Source organism: Neophocaena asiaeorientalis, unplaced genomic scaffold (assembly GCF_003031525.2).
Source record: "Neophocaena asiaeorientalis asiaeorientalis breed wild unplaced genomic scaffold, Neophocaena_asiaeorientalis_V1.1 scaffold133, whole genome shotgun sequence".
NCBI classification, from domain to species: Eukaryota; Metazoa; Chordata; class Mammalia; order Artiodactyla; family Phocoenidae; genus Neophocaena; species Neophocaena asiaeorientalis.
The window spans coordinates 2,353,292-2,368,730 of NW_020174429.1; the positions used below are offsets into that span (position 1 = coordinate 2,353,292).

General features: G+C 53.9%; 1 protein-coding gene across 1 annotated transcript in view; it reads right to left on the reverse strand.

Annotated features, from left to right (window-relative positions):
• MYO5B (myosin VB) overlaps positions 1-15,439 on the reverse strand; it is a 373,495-nt gene that overhangs the window by 10,024 nt on the left and 348,032 nt on the right. The window contains exons 30-34 of the mRNA XM_024756795.1: positions 8,964-9,162; positions 7,370-7,463; positions 5,821-5,964; positions 2,924-3,075; positions 2,263-2,352 (exon numbers count right to left, since the gene is read on the reverse strand). Of these exons, the coding sequence (XP_024612563.1) occupies positions 2,263-2,352; positions 2,924-3,075; positions 5,821-5,964; positions 7,370-7,463; positions 8,964-9,162 (679 nt within the window). The remainder of the gene's footprint in view (positions 1-2,262; positions 2,353-2,923; positions 3,076-5,820; positions 5,965-7,369; positions 7,464-8,963; positions 9,163-15,439) is intronic.

The window sequence follows — 15,439 nt, forward strand, 5'->3', positions numbered from 1 at the left end:
CTTTCTGACTCTTTACCCAATTCTCTTCCCAATATACCAAGTTACCCTAAAATATTAGATTATACACAGTCCCTAAAGAAGTACCCGGGTCAGAGTATATGTTTTTAAAATGAGAAATTTATGTGGATTCTATCACTGAGTATCAGAATTAATGGATGAACTGAAATGATTCCACAGCTGCAGCACTATGTCTTCTTAGCTTTCTATGTTGACAAGATGAAGTAACATGCAAGTTCAAAGAGCTGCTAATATCAAAAGGACTCATGTGACCAATGTCTCTCTGTATTCAGGCCAAGGGGAACCAAGAGCAGCCAGAAGGTCAGTGTTTTCAAAAGGGTAACTATCCCCGGCAAAGCCTCTCATACTGTGTCAAATCACAAATCCATTTTTAAAGAAAACAAAAGCAGGCAGAAGGGACTACCCTGGTGGCACAGTGGTTAAGAATCCGCCTGCCAGTGCAGGGGTCAAGGGTTTGAGCCCTGGTCCGAGAAGATCCCACATGCTGCAGAGCAACTAAGCCCGTGTGCCAGAACTTCTGAGCCTGCGCTCTAGAGCCTGCGAGCCACAACTACTGAGCCCGTGTGCCACAACTACTGAAGCCCGCATGCCTAGAGCCCGTGTTCCGCAGCAAAGAGAAGCCACCGCAAGGAGAAGCCTGCACGCCGTAAGGAAGAGTAGCCCCCGCTCACCCCAACTAGAGAAAGCCTGAATGCAGCAATGAAGACCCAACACAGCCAAAAAAAAAAAAAGCAAAAAAAAGCAAAAAAAAGCAGGCAGAAGAGGGGATAACAAGATAGCTGTTATTTAGGCTACATAGATATGGTTATGCTGTGGTTCAAGTCTTGTCCCTGGGAATATAAGCACGTGAAACAATAGCCTAACGTAATGGAGTTCTTGGTCCTCCCTAGCCCTATGTAATGTTCCCTGCAGGGTACAGACAACATTGGGTCAAGTGATGATTCTCAACGAGATAACCTTAAATGCAGTTCTCTGCTTAAAGTGAAAGCTTGTATATAATATCAGGGTTATGGAATAGAGGACATCTGGTTTGAAATGAAGCCCATGTCTTCCAATAATACAGTAAACACTATTTCTTTAATACTTAACCCACTCCCTTTCAAAATAAAAGCAGCTGTATCAAAGTTCTGATTCTAGGAGAGAGATGGAGTCAAGTGCCATTCCAAGGGTGGCAACACTGACTGGCATGGCATACCCTTTTATTATCCCAGGGAGAAGAGTCTGTGAAAACTTGTTCTGGCACAAAAGATGGAATAAAGCTTTCAAAATTGTTGCACTATATTGATTTACACTGTCTTGGCCTTGGGGAGGGAGGGTGGAGAGTGAGATATGTGAAAGGAAGGGGAGAAGGAAAGTCAAGGAGGCCTGCAGGGCACTGGGAGTGGGCAGTGCCTGGGACGAGTTGGGATTCTCACCGGAGAAATTAGGGTGAAAATGGGCCATATGTTACTAGGTCACTGGGCTGAATGCAGAGCACGGGAAAAGTTCTTTCGAGGGCCAGCAGTGGGAATGGTGAGTTCTAGATAAAGCTGGACCCTAGAGGTCCAGAGCAGAACATTAAGTGATGGGGTGAGCTGGGCCTCAGGCCAAGGAACTGAATTTGGTGAGAAGCTCGAAGCTGGGCCTCAGGGTCAGTTTGCACAGATGTAGTTCAGCTACATTGTGCCTCTTCCCTTGGACCATCTCTGTCTGTCTTAAAATGGACAAAGTAACTGGTTGGCTTAGGAGACAATCTGACATCCCAGACAATTGAGCTTTCTGCATTCACAGAAATGGGGCTCTTCTAGGACTGCTTCAGAAAATTAAGGTCACAGCGTTTTCAGGGGGAGTCCCGAGGGCTCTCAGATGATGGATGGGTTACGCAAATTCGTTTCCCTACAAATCCACTTATTCATTCAGGGTGCTTTCCAGGGGCCCTTGGGGTCATCGAGGCCTGCCTTATTCCTGCTTCCAGTGAACAGGTGCAGAAGGCATGCCCAGAGCCTGAGGTCCCAGAGGGGCCCCAAAGATCTCACACCCTCTCTTCAAGGGATACAAAGCAGCTCAGAATGACATTTGGACAAAACAGAGATGCCTTCTATGACCGAAACCTCTGCCCTCCGTTCTGACCTGAGATCTGAGGTGCTCTGAAGTGGAACACGTGTTGCTGTGCCCAAGGAAACGAGGGCCTAACTGCTGAAGAACACGGGGCACCTCGACAGTGTTTAAGTGCACTTTAGGGGACTGGGTTTATCTTACACTCACCTCATCCCCGCTGTACTGCTTCAAGCAATGCAGGAGGCGGCAGGTATTGGACAACCAGAACGATGTCATCTCAAAGTCATCATTGTGCTTCTGTGAAAAGAAAAAGAGGTTCCTGGTTATGAGTAAGTGGTTCCCATCTGGTCAGATGCTCACCTGGTCCCTCCATGTCCACGTTTCCTTCTCTTACCCAGTAGGCCCCAAGCAGATCCGATGGCAAGCAGGCCCTTACTAATCACAGTCACACAGAAGACAGCCATCCCCGCGAGGCTGCGTGACTGCTCTTCCACTACCGGGGATGATGTACGACCCAGCCCTGGTCCCCGATCAGTGGTCCACACACGTCAGCTGCCTCTACAGCTGACGACTACAAAGCCAAGTGACACAGACGAGCTTGACTCCAGCAGCCCCGGGCTCTGCTGTGAGCACTGGGCCAGCTGGCCTGGCAGGTTCTCACCATCAGTGATCCAACATAAGGGGTGTTGGGGAGCACGTGGTGAAAGATTCTGGTATCCTGTTTATCTAGAGGCCAGGTGTCACTTACCTTCAGACCTGGAGATTTTGGAGAACTTGTGATCACAAAACCCAGACAGAGAGAAGCAGCGGTGAGCTGCTGTTTCCCCCGAGTTCCCCACACACCACCACCTTCGGCCTGGACACTGACCTTGAGGACCTTCTTAATGCCATTGATGGTGGAGGTCAGCAGGGAGTGCACCTTGAGGTCGTCGTTCACGTAGTCCGCGTGCCTGATGCACATGTAGAGGATGTAGGCAGGGAGGCAAGGCACGGTGCCCGCCAGCGCCTGGGGCTTCAGGTCTACCGGCAACAAACAGCAAGAATTAGATGTATAGCCGATGCTCGGGGCTTCAAGAATCTTGGCCTGCAATGCCAATAATTTTAACATTTTCCTGTAGCTCCTCATGGGGGTTGGGAAAGGAGCAGGGGAGAAGCTGCCCTGATACACAGATTCCCTCTGACCTTGACTACCGGTAGTTTCAGAAACTAGTTAAAAACCCCAAACAAACAAAAATCATGTTCCTAATTGTTTAAAATAGCCTCCTCACTCCTCGTCCTTGCAACATGGAGGAAAAGAATCCACAGGTGGCTCCCTGCCCGAGTTTACACACGGTAAGAAGGGCCCGCGGCCAGAGGCCAGCTGGAGACAGGAGCTGGCTCCCTCACCAGGCGGCCGGGGCGAGAACTTCCCACCCCTCTGCACCAGCACTTCCCGTGGGGGACACATGGGCCCTGCAGCTGCAAGAAGGCAAGGCCGGCTCCCGCAGACAGAGCCCGCGTGCCAGGGGCTGGGAGAGCTGCAGCAACTTCTAGCGCGTCCGGCGCTCGGTTTGGCCAACTGCATGGCAGCGCCCGCCGCCTGGACAGCCTCGGAGGCAGCAGGTGAAGCAGGCCACTGACTGGCCACAGCCGCTCTCCCCTCCCCACGCCGCCGCCTCCCTCTTGGCCAGCGGTAGCCTGGCCACACTCAGGGACAGCTGCTCCCCCCTCCCCTCCCCCCAACTCCTCTCTAAACCGCCACCCCGTGTGCTCTGGCAGGACCGGAAGCGGCTGGTGGGCCTCCCCGTGAACTGCAGACTCCTGCTCAGCCTTTTGGTCCTTTCTTGCCAAAGCCCCTGGAGGGCCAGGGAGAAGCTGTCAGACTGCTTTCCATGCCAGAGGGGGCCCGGGGAGGCACAGACCAGGCTGAGAGCAGCAGTGTTGGGTGGGGGCCCAGAGCAGGAGGAGGAAAGGCCCAGGGACAGGCAAGATGAAAGGCGAGCACGAGGCCCGGGCACAAGGCCATGGGCCTCAGACTCCAGGCGTGCTCACTGCACCCCCAGGCCTCACCCCACACCCTCATGACCGCCACCCCCAAGCTCCACCCAGCCCAGGCCTCAGGAGCCACCTCTAGGCTTGGAAAGGCAGTGAGGGAGGCCACCTCCCCTCCACCTGCAGGGCGGCTGGGGGAGGGGAAGGAGCAACTCCTCAGATCTTCCGCCAGGGCGGTCGAGGGCCCGGGTGGTCTAGGGTCAGGGCCGTCTAGGGCCAGGGCCGTCTAGGGTCAGGGCCGTATAGGGCCAGGGCTGTCTAGGGTTGGGGCTGTGCATGTGCTGCCAGCTTCTCCCGTGGGTACCCAGCCTCAAATACACCTACAGGCCATAATACTCTGGGTACCTGGTTAACATCTGGGCATCTTATAGGTTTAACAGATGACTGCGGATTGGCCTTTGGCTCTAATTAGAATGCCAATAACATTTATACAGAAAAATGTGTTTTAAGGCCCAGACTTCCAACCTACAGCTTCTTGCTTCGAGGCTGACCCGTATGCAGATTGCAGATAGCTTGTCCTGCCTTGGAACTTTCTATTGTGATTTGAGTCCCGTAGCAGCTAAATGGTAGCGTCTTGTGGGCAGGGACCATGGCTCTACTTTTCTCCATCGTCCACAGTAACCAGCCAACGCTGGGCCGTGATCAGTGGAATCCCGGTGTTCGTGTGGAAGGGTCTTTTGGAGGGAAGGTGACCAGTGCTGTGTGCAGGCAGCTTAGAAGATGAGCTGGCCTGGGGCCACCTGAGCGATGACCGTGGCGGGGAGCCACCCACTGGCTGGCACAAGCAGCCTCCACCATTATTATTCTTTTTGCTCTGATGCTCTGAACTTTGAGTTTCATTCATCAGAGATTAAAGGCTCATTCCTAACGGTGTTTGAACAAGATGCAGCCTGGTTAAGGAAATTTGAGGTGAACTTACATCACATTTAGTAGTCAGGCAATTGTGGGGAAATTAACCTTTATAAAAAGAGCAAAATACTCAGCTATTAAAAATACCCAAAACAAAGAGCTGAAGCAAAACCTGTGCTAGGCTGAAGTCATGCTCCGTTCTTCCCGCAGCCCTTGGCCCAGTACTCAGCAGACTGGGACTTCGATAAACGTACACTTTTCTAAAGTAACATTTACCTCTTATTTGAACTCCAAATACCCCTGCAAAAGCTACCACCTCTTTGAATTCCTCACATTCGAGAAGGGTTTCGCAGCTTTAACACAGCACTTTCACCTTTGTCATATTTCAAGTGTGGGGTGGGCGGGGTCAGTATCCTCATCCCCATTTTACAGATGGGAAAACTGAGAGACTGGAGAATGGAGCTAGTAGCTCAGAGGCCAGAGGACCAGACCACCAAAGATCCCTCCTTTTTTGGTCCAGGACTCTTCCTGCCGGCTCTGCAGGCAGCTGATGAACTGGGCTGAACACAGAGCAGGAAGGCCGGCATGTTGCAGCCAGATGGGATGTAAGACCAGAGGGGTCAGAGCTGGTACAACTGGCAAACCAGGCCTGGGGCTGGCAAGGAAAGCAGCTCCCCAGAGCCCTGCATGCGGCCCCGGGGGCAGCCCACACACTAACCCCAGCATCACTATCACCTGGGAGCTGGTCAGAAGTGCAGCAGCTCGCGGTGGTGGCTGAGAGTGGCTGGGGGATGGAGGATGGGGGAGGAGGAAGAGGGCGGGGGTGTCTGTGGGATGGGGGGTGTGCAGGAGGGGCTGGGGGTGGGATGCCACAGAGGGCCTGACCTGTCACCAGATTCCGAATGAGCAGGGCCTCATCCTCCTTGTGGTACTCCAGCATGCCCTGGAAGTCCTTCTCTTTCCGCTGCACGGTGACCTGCCTGTTGAGCTCGTGGCGCCTCCTGTCACTCTGGGCCAGTGCCTGGGTAGCTGAACAGGAGAGAGGGACGGAGGATGAACCGGGACCTCCAGGCTCAGGCCTGGGGGCGGGGTCATTTCAGGTGGGTGGGGTTGGGGCCTGGGGCCCCAGGGTTCTGTGTTCTCTGGGCTGTCACACTCCTTACATGGTCTGTCCCTGCAGCCTGGGCCACACTCCAAGTGTGACCAGAGGAGCTTAGCATCAGGCACTGGGGGCCACTCAGGACAGGGGCTGGGGAAACACCCAGAATGGCAATGGGCAGGTTTTGGACCAGAGAAAACTCGGGAAGGATGTGAGGTGCAGGATGTACAACCATCCGGCTGGGGAGCTGTTTCTCTTTCTCCACCCAGCTGTAAGAAAGGGAAGGAAGGAGGGAGAGGGAGGGAGGGGGAAGGAAGGAGGGAGGGAAGGGGAGGAGGGAGGGGGAGGGAAGGAAGGAGGGATGGAGAGAGGGAGGAAGGGGACAGGACAGAAGGAGGGATGGAGAGAGGGAGGAAGGGGACAGGACAGAAGGAGGGAGGGGGAAAGAGGGAGGGGAGGAGGTGGGGGAGAAGAAAAAGCCTGAGTGACCAGGAGTTTGAGAACTCTAGGAACAGAAAAGAGAACTCCAAAGATGGAGAAGGACATGTGGGGTATGGGGGCAACGGCTCAAGGCTGAACAGGACACAGCCCTGCCCTCCTACAGCCTCGTCCAGAGCAGCAGGTGGACATAAGCAGGTGATTAAACAATACCTATGATGGGAACTGTGACGTAGCTGTGTGGTGTCAGGACAGCAAAAGAGGGGACTGGAACCCTGAGGACGTAACTCCTGAGCTGAGGTGGAAGGATGGGGGGGTATCCCAGGTGGTGAGGGGACGAAGAAAGGTTTCCCAGTAAGGCAGGCTGTTTAAAGGGTGGGGAGTGACATGATTAGATCTGCAGCGGGGAGTCAAGGAAAGAGAACATTCTGGGGGTTCTGGGAGACTGATTTAAATCTCTGCCTGACCTCTCTGGGCCAGATTCCAGCTGGGAAGTTTAACCACAGAACTGACCTCTCTCCCTGACTACTGCAGCATGGAGAAGGGCCCCCGTGGTTTGGGCCTTTGTATTATGGAGCATTCTTTCGAACCAGAAGGTACTGCCTCCCAGCTTTAAGCCCTCTGAACGCAGGACCACAGGGCCACTGTCTCAGCTGCCCCTCCCCGCATAGCTTGAGTCGGCACCCAAACACCTGCTAGGTTTGTGGATCGTCAGTGCAGGTTCCGGCAAACTGAGACTGGGGGAGCTCCTGGGGTCTGCGTGGTTGTGTCACGTGACTGCCCCGGGCAGGGGCGGCAGCAGGTGGGGGAAGTGGAAGTGTCGGGCAGGCAGGCAGTGCCCTCCCTGAGGGTGGCCGAGCACACTTGTGCCTCACGACACCCGCGTTCACACCCTACCTTCCAGGTCCTGGACTTTCTTCATGTAAATCTTCAGTTGCTTTTTGAGCTTCCTCTCGTTCTTCTCCAGCTTTTCCACCAGTTCTTTAAGGTCCTAAAAGCAGAAGGAAGCAGCGTGAGAACAGATCTAATCCTGCCCCGGAGGGCGGGGTGGGATCCGGGGCCCAGCCGGGCTCACAGGCAGCCATCGAGGAGGCCAGGCCCCGGGTCCAGCAGGAGGTCCGCCCCAAGCAGCCTGCTGCTCCCCGGGTCTGGACCCATGAAGTGGGAGACGGGTCACAGTGTTCTCTCAGCCCGGACGGCAGGCTCCTCTGGGCTCAGGCGGCCTGGTGCCCGGCCCAACCCACAGTTCTCTAGGCCAAGCCTCCTCAGGTTGCCATGCCAACCACCAGGAGACCCTCAGCCTCAGGGTCCTCAGGTGGCTGGGAGGTGCCCTGGGAAGGAATGGACAGGTGAAGGCATGAGAGTGCAGCAGGGAGGTGCCAGCTGGACGAGCCTGCAGGCCAGCGAGGTTACCTGGGGCCCAGGAGCAAAACAGGCTCTTGGCCCGGGCCCCTCAGTGGCTGCCTAACTCCTAGCAGCCACCACCACAGGGAGAAAATCAGCCCCCAGGACCTGGAACAGCACTACTGTCACCTGACCCAGCTGGGCAGTGGAGGCAGGAAGCTCCACAACCGTCAGAGACACTGTGACTAGGAGTGACGCAGGAGACAGAAGCAGACATGTCCCTGTGGAACCTCGGAAAACATCTGGACCCCCTTTCTCCTTCCTCCTCTGCATGGGTGACATCCCTTTTGTGCCTCCTGCCTCAGGTCAAGCCTCCCCTACAATTCTTTTTCTGTAATACTTGTTAATCCCATGTAGAATCATACTTTTGGAAACACCATCTTCTTTCTCTTCTTTTTTTTTTTAACATGTCTTGCTTCCCCTACTAGCCTGTTAGCTCTCTGAGGACAGAGACTGTCTTTCATTTCTCTGGCATCTGCCTGGCTCCTTTGGTTACTGCCAGGATGGCCACCAACCATTCCTCCCCTCCAGCAAGAGGAAGAGTCCATCCCCATCACTCAATCTGCCCAGATTTGTCTTAATCAACAGAATGTGGCAGAAGCGACCCTGGGCCAGTTCTGGGACTAGGCTTTAAGAGGCCTCCCAGCTTATCCTGTTGGAAGTCAGCTGCCGTGTAAAGCAGCCCATGGTGGTCCAATGAAAGACGGCCACATGTGTGCAGAGAGCAGATCACGTGGAGGGGAACTGAGGCCCCAGACACAGGACTGGGGCTGTCTATGTCCTCCAGCCCCCTCCAACCACAGTAGAGCAGAGACAAGTCACCCCCACTGAGCCCTGCCAGAATTCCTGACCCACAAAATGTGGTTGCTATTCTAGGCTGCTAAGTTTTGGGGAGGTTAGTTATACATTAACAGATAAATAAAATAGCTCCACAAACACTTGCTGACTGTAGATTTCTAGACTCTCTACTCCTACCACAGGGCCAAGCGCGTGAACCTTGTCCACTTGGCGAAAGGCCACTCCCGGTCCCCTTTGCTTCTAGAACGTGACCTCCCAGAGCTGGGCTCCACGGAGCACGGCGACTCACCAGGTTCTCATTGGTCAGCCGGGACAGCTCCTGCTGGATGCCGAACTCCAGCTGGGCCTCTGGGGACAGCAGTAGCGTCTGGCAGAAGGTCTGCTGCTGCTCGTCCATCTCCTCCTTCAGGGCCTGCACCTGGGCCTTGAGACCCTCCACCTCCTCCCCGTGCTCACGGCTCTGAGCCTGCAGCTGGGCCTCCAGCAACCTGCACCCGGGAAGGAGGGCAGGTAACCGGGTGGCTTGCGTCTGTGCCCCCAAGTAGGGGCCACACGTGGACACGCAACAGGGGAGCAGCCGAGCAGGGACACAGCAGCAACTGCATGAAACCAACAGGGGACGGACACGGAGGGGAGCAGGTCCACGGGGCTGGGCGGGCGCAGGCCAGCCTTCCTCGGGAGGACGGGGGGTCAAGGCCAAACACGGCACCCCTTGCCTTAGGCCTTTTTCTCAACCACCCTCATCCCTTTGTTCTTTGTTCCTGAGCACAGTCTACTGGTCTGGGATTGAGAGACTGTCTCCATGTCAAAATATCATCAGCAGAAATAAACTTCTTAGAGCATCTTTTCAATAAAAGCGTCCATGTCTGCCCGAAGTTCACAAGAATCTCCTTGCTAAGACAAAACTCTGGAGGACCGAACGAGCTATATTACTTGCATATTTTCCCTTTAGTAGATTCTCTGCAAGTTTTAGAAAGATCCTTTCTTTTTACCTTTTTTTTTAAAATTTCTGAATTTTATTCATTTTTTAGAGAGCAGGTTCTTATTAGTTATCTATCGTATATATATTAGTGTATACATGTCAATCCCAATCTCCCAGTTCATCACACCACCACCTCCAACTCCCTGCCGCTTTCCCCCCTTGGTGTCCACACATTTGTTCTCTATAGAAGGATCCCTTCTTTTTATTTACCTTATACCCACTTCATCTCTGGCCTTTTATATACATTTTTTTCCCCAGTCAAAACAGAAACTAAGACTAATTGCAAATGATCTGGAGGGAGGTTTAAGATCAACTGATGTCATGACAAGAAGCAGAGAGACCTAGAGAAGATCTGGAGAAGGCTGGGGAGAAGCTTCAGGAGACTCTCTGGGCCATTCTGGGAGATACCTTCTATTATGAGGGAATGGGTAAGGAACTAAGGAAGGCTCCGAAGCGGCCTCCTCTTCAGGAAGTTACTGATAAGACTATGATGCTGTCTTCTTGGGCGTAACTACTTGAACAAACTTTCATCAAAAGTCTCCTGACTTGGTCACCCCACCCTCTCCCTGGGATGCAGACAAAGACCGAGACGAGAGCTCAGCAGAGTCAGGACCGTGGAAGTGCCTAGGAGACAGTTCCACGTTTCTGCAGTTCTGCTAGTTCTGCTATCATTCTGGGAGGAGACAATTCCCACAAGACAGGAGGGAGCAAATCTACGAGGGAGCAAGAGAGAGGGGAGAGTCTACACCAGAAGTCCCGGATGGAAGCGACCCCGTGTTCGGTCAGCTCCACGGCGGCACCAGGTGCAGTGCTTGGCCCCAGGGACTTCTCAGCAAAGTGACACAAATGAATGAAGAAATGACAGGGGGGGCGACTGATTCACCCATTCATCCCAGGCAGCATTACCAAAGGAAAACAACAACGCGAGGACTGTGGAAAGTAATTTGGTAATTGGATCAGCATTTTTAGGGGACACACGGTATTTAGATAACATACAATCTTGGCTACAATAAACTAAAAGTAATCACCAGTAAGTTATAAATTTAATGAGAGAAATAGACTGGAACGCTTGGGCTCTAGGAACTTTGACCGAAGGATTAGTTCCCGGGTTGCACGGTGAGTTTGCTGCTCACATCTTTCTTATCCTCCATGTAGACTGTAGTTGGGTGACTTAGTCCAGGGTTCTGTGCAAAGTCAGAGAACCCCTGACTTAGCAGGTGAGAAAACTAAACGTGAGAGAGGTTTGAGGCCACTGCCAGCGGCAGATCTGGTTCTGGATCTCCTGAGGCATAGGGCTGTGCCTTCTTTGTTTTATTAATGCATTCATTTCTTTATGTATTAAAGCGCATCCTATTCCCCCTCCCACCCCAAAATAAAACAAACTTCTAGATGGGACAGGAATTTGATCTTACTCCAAAATAGCCACTATAATACAAGTAGCAGCTAATATTTATTCCGTGCTTTCTACGTGGCAGGCACGTGCAAAGTGCTTCACCTTCATCTATTCCTTGCAATGACCTGAGGAGGTAGGTCTGATTCTGATCCACATTCTGCCAGAGAGGAAATGAAGCCAGATGTCATGTTGCTCACAGGTGGGGCCATGTTTGAACCCACAGCCGGGAGACATGCTGCCTTGAGAACCAGCTGACCTCAACTTTCTTCTGCCAAGAAGAGAGGCTCTTGATACTGTAACGGGACCTCCATGATGTCATCAGCAGGCAGAACTCAGGAGATGATGCGAGAGGCACTGGGCTCCCGCTCCAGCCCGCCGGCATCAGGCCGAGGGCGCTGGGCACAGCACTCACGCCACCTCGCCCAGCCTGCTTCCTCTCCTGGGAGACAAGCCTATTGTTGGGAATCTCAAGTGCACGAAGCTATGTCACAGCCCTGAAAAGCCACGTGCTGGCAGGAAACGTGCGATGTGATCGTCAGGTTGTGTTAATTCTATGCACATTTAACTTCCTTTGCTAAGCTGATCACCCAGGGCTGATGGCCAAAAGGGTTACGGATTCAGGCTCCAGTAGCAAATGGAACCAGGTTCACATTCTGGATGTTCTGCTCAAGCAGCGAGTTCCTCACACCCTGCAAGCCCCAGTGTCCTTGCCCTGTGAGTGCGTGGTGAGGGTCAGACATGGCGACCCTGAAGCACACTGGGCGCTGGGCGGGTCAGCTCTTATGAGGTCCAGGCAGTCACTGCAATGGCGACTGGCACACGTGCTGGAGGGCAGGCTGCCAGGACCCCTGTGCTTGGAGCACGGCCAGCAGCACAAATGCAGCCAATGCTCTCGACTGATCCTGCAGTCAGGATGGTCAGTGTGTAGCACGGAAGCGGCACAGACTCAGACACCCACAGAAGAAATTCCCCTCGTTCTGGAGAGCTGTGCACCTGCTGCCACGTTAACTCCCTCTGGTCTATTCCTTCACCTGCAGAGTGAGTGAGCTGCAGCCGGTGGTCTCTGAGGTCCCGGTGAGCCATCTAGTGCTACCACCTTGACCCAAACAAGCAGCCTTCACACAAAGTGACAGACGATGATGCAAGGGGCTACCCGCCAACACCCCTCCCCGTCTCACCCCCGCGAACTGTGCCCTTGCATCCACTCCAGCTGAAAAACAATTAAGCATAGACACAAGCGGACAGAACAGAGCAGACACAGGAAGAAAGGCACACATTTGACCTGGCAACTTGCTTTAGGCCTTCGTAGGCCAAGCCGAGCTCTCCATCTTCATTCAAGTATCCCCAATCCTCAGTCTTGCTAGAAATAAAGGACAGAAAAACAGGGCGTCCAGTGTAGAGGGAGACAGAGGGCAGCAGAGAGCCCGGGGAAGAGATACTACAGCCAAGGTGTGGAAAGGCAGGAGGGAAGGCTCCAGAACACCCAGCTCCCCTCCTTTCCCTCCCATCACCAGCACCTCCTCCTGTGGGATCACTGATCACCCCAGGCCTGAAGACAGAGCGGAGGGTGGCGCTTTTTCTGCTTATCTTTAGCATGGGCAGGGCAGAGGCATTTACCTGTGCTCGCTCACGGTCCTTCCCACTACCAGGAGGATTGGGAAAAGAAAGGGAGAATCAGGAGAGATGCAAACAGGGCAGGGAGGAGAGGACCTGCGCAGGGTGGAAGGTGCAGACACTGAGCAGGGGCTAACTGTACAGGGCAGGGTCGGCGGCCTCCCAGATGCCGGATCTGGGGAGCAGCAGGGCGGCACCTTGGGGACATCTGGCTCCGAGAGGACAGGGAAGGAGACCACATATTTTGCCTGCTTTGTAATGTATGCTTCCTTCCTGTCACTTCTTAAGGGCAGAAAAGTATTAACTCATCTCAACTCCTGTCCTCACTGCAGTCTTGCATAAAGAAACAGTTAATAACAACTTTGCTAATAATAACCAGCATGATGAACACTGAGCTTTCTCCCCTTAACCTTGGGACCCAACTGCATTACTCCTATTTACTCAGCTGGGAAAGCAGGAGGCCAGATGCCTCCTATTTGCGAGTTATTTTATCCTCTCCATTTGCCCTGTGTTTGCCCAATGCCAGCAGCACAGCTCCTGGAGACCAGGCACATGTCACATACTCCCCCAGCACGGACCTCCCCCAACCCTACACAGCCCCGGGCACACGTGAGGCCCTCGAAGGCCAGCGGGACTCGGTGGTGGGCGGCAGGCAGAGCCCTGCTGTCCCCACTAGATTTTGGCCCCTCAGTCCCTGCTCCCAGAGGCCTCTGCTCCTGCCGGTTGGATCCCAGTTTTCCTGGCAGGAATCACGAAGCAGGAGCTGCGTTCACACTGCTTGCTATCAGGACCAGTAACCCCTTCCTATGCCCTGCTGTCAGGCTGTGTGTGAGGTCTGGGGGTGCAGCCACCCATTATACCTCCCCCCGGCTCTGCCTCATGAGGAAGGGCCCAGCCCTTGTGGGGCTCACCCAGGCTGCTTCTTGGGCACAGCTGGTCACACAGACAGCAGGCCCGACTCTGGAGTCAATGAAAAGGAGCAGAGGGAAAGCTAGTGATGAGGATGCTTTGGGAGCCACTCTGGCCTCTGCTTCCTGGTAATGCTCGTTCTCCCTCCAGCTGGGTGCTTGCCCTGGGACCTCACACAGGCCTGGCTTCTCCAGATACTGCCTTTGCTTGTAGACTCTGCCGGCCCTGCCCTGTTTAGCTCTCAGCTGGTCTGTGTGTCCCATTATCCTTGCCAATCCACACATAGCCTGGGCTGTGCGAAGCGGGGAGCCGATAGCTTAGGCCTTTCCCTTCCCAGCTGTTAACACTTACATTGAACTCAGGGCCTTTTAGCATCTACTGAGCTAGTGCTTTAACCCAGAGGGTGGGTCACTGGGAATAACTCCTGGCACTGTTGGGGTCATCCTTGGGTCGGGCCCAGAGGTGGGTGTGTCATTGCTGAAGGGGCCCTCGGGGATCCCTTCCTCCAACTATCTCATTTCCACGTATGCAGGGACACCAAGGGGGAGATGACCTCCTGACACTGACACCTAGGCTAGAACGCAGGTGCCCTGTCTCCCGGCCTTGGTCTCAAGCCCTTTCCTGCCTCACGCTGGCTGGCCCCCCGCCGACCACGAGGAGGGGCTGCCAGCCTCTGAGGGTCCCCGCACTCCTACGGCTCCCAGCAGACTCCCTCTGCAGGAGGCACGCGTGTACTGCTGAGACCTGCTGTGGGGAAGTTAGCATTCCTAATTCTGTAATAACACCAGGCATGGCGCACAAAGATTAGAGTGCTGTGTGGCCCGGCTGTCCCATGGGGCTCAGGACGTCAGGCACACTCGAAGACACGGGGAGGGGGAAGGGTAAGCTGGGACGAAGTGAGAGTGGCACAGACATATATACACAACCAAATGTAAAGTAGATAGCTAGTGGGAAGCAGCCGCATAGCACAGGGAGATCAGCTCGGTGCTTTGTGACCGCCTGGAGGGCTGGGATAGGGAGGGTGGGAGGGAGGGAGACGCAAGAGGGAAGAGATATGGGAACATATGTATATGTATAACTGATTCACTTTGTTATAAAGCAGAAACTAACACACCATTGTAAAGCAATTATACTCCAATAAAGATGTTGAAAAAAAAGAAGAAGAAAAAAAAACCAGTCAACCAACTCCAGGCCCATCTTTTGTTCCCGTTGAAGGGGTCTCCCTCCCCCTCCTCCACACCACTGGGGGCGAGGGCCGGTGAGGGAGCGCCCCCTAGTGGTTTGAGAAGGAAACCCCCCAAACAAGCTCACAGGAAATTACTTTTTAAAATAAAGCTAAGTCTTGATGTAACTTAATACCAACCCATATTCATGGAGAACCTCCCGTGTATATGCCCCTGTGCTGAGCCCTGTTCCCAAAGAGGCCAGAGACACACACAAGAGTAAGCAGCAGGCAGAGCCTCTGACAGCGCCCAGGCAACGGCTCCCCTCGGCTAGGGAGCTCCTGCCTGGGCCAATCACCCACGCGGCCCCGGCCTCCTCCTTCACTGTGAGTGAAAGTGCTCAGCTGTGTCATGGGAGAGGTTTCTTCTAGATCGGCAGTATACAACCTAAAACTGGAAATGGCGCACACCAGAAAAGGCCTGGGATAATATTACTTTCCCTCTGTGGAGACTGTGAAACCTAGGACCCAACGACCGGCCCTCTGCCCAGCGGAAGGACCTGCCGCCGCATGGACAGACACAGGCAAAGTTCCAGCCAGCTCGGTGTCCCATTTCTACAAAGACCGCTTTGTGCTCCATGGATGTTCTCATTTCTTTACTTCCCACCCAGATTTTCTACCCAACTGCCCAAGAGATTCGGGATC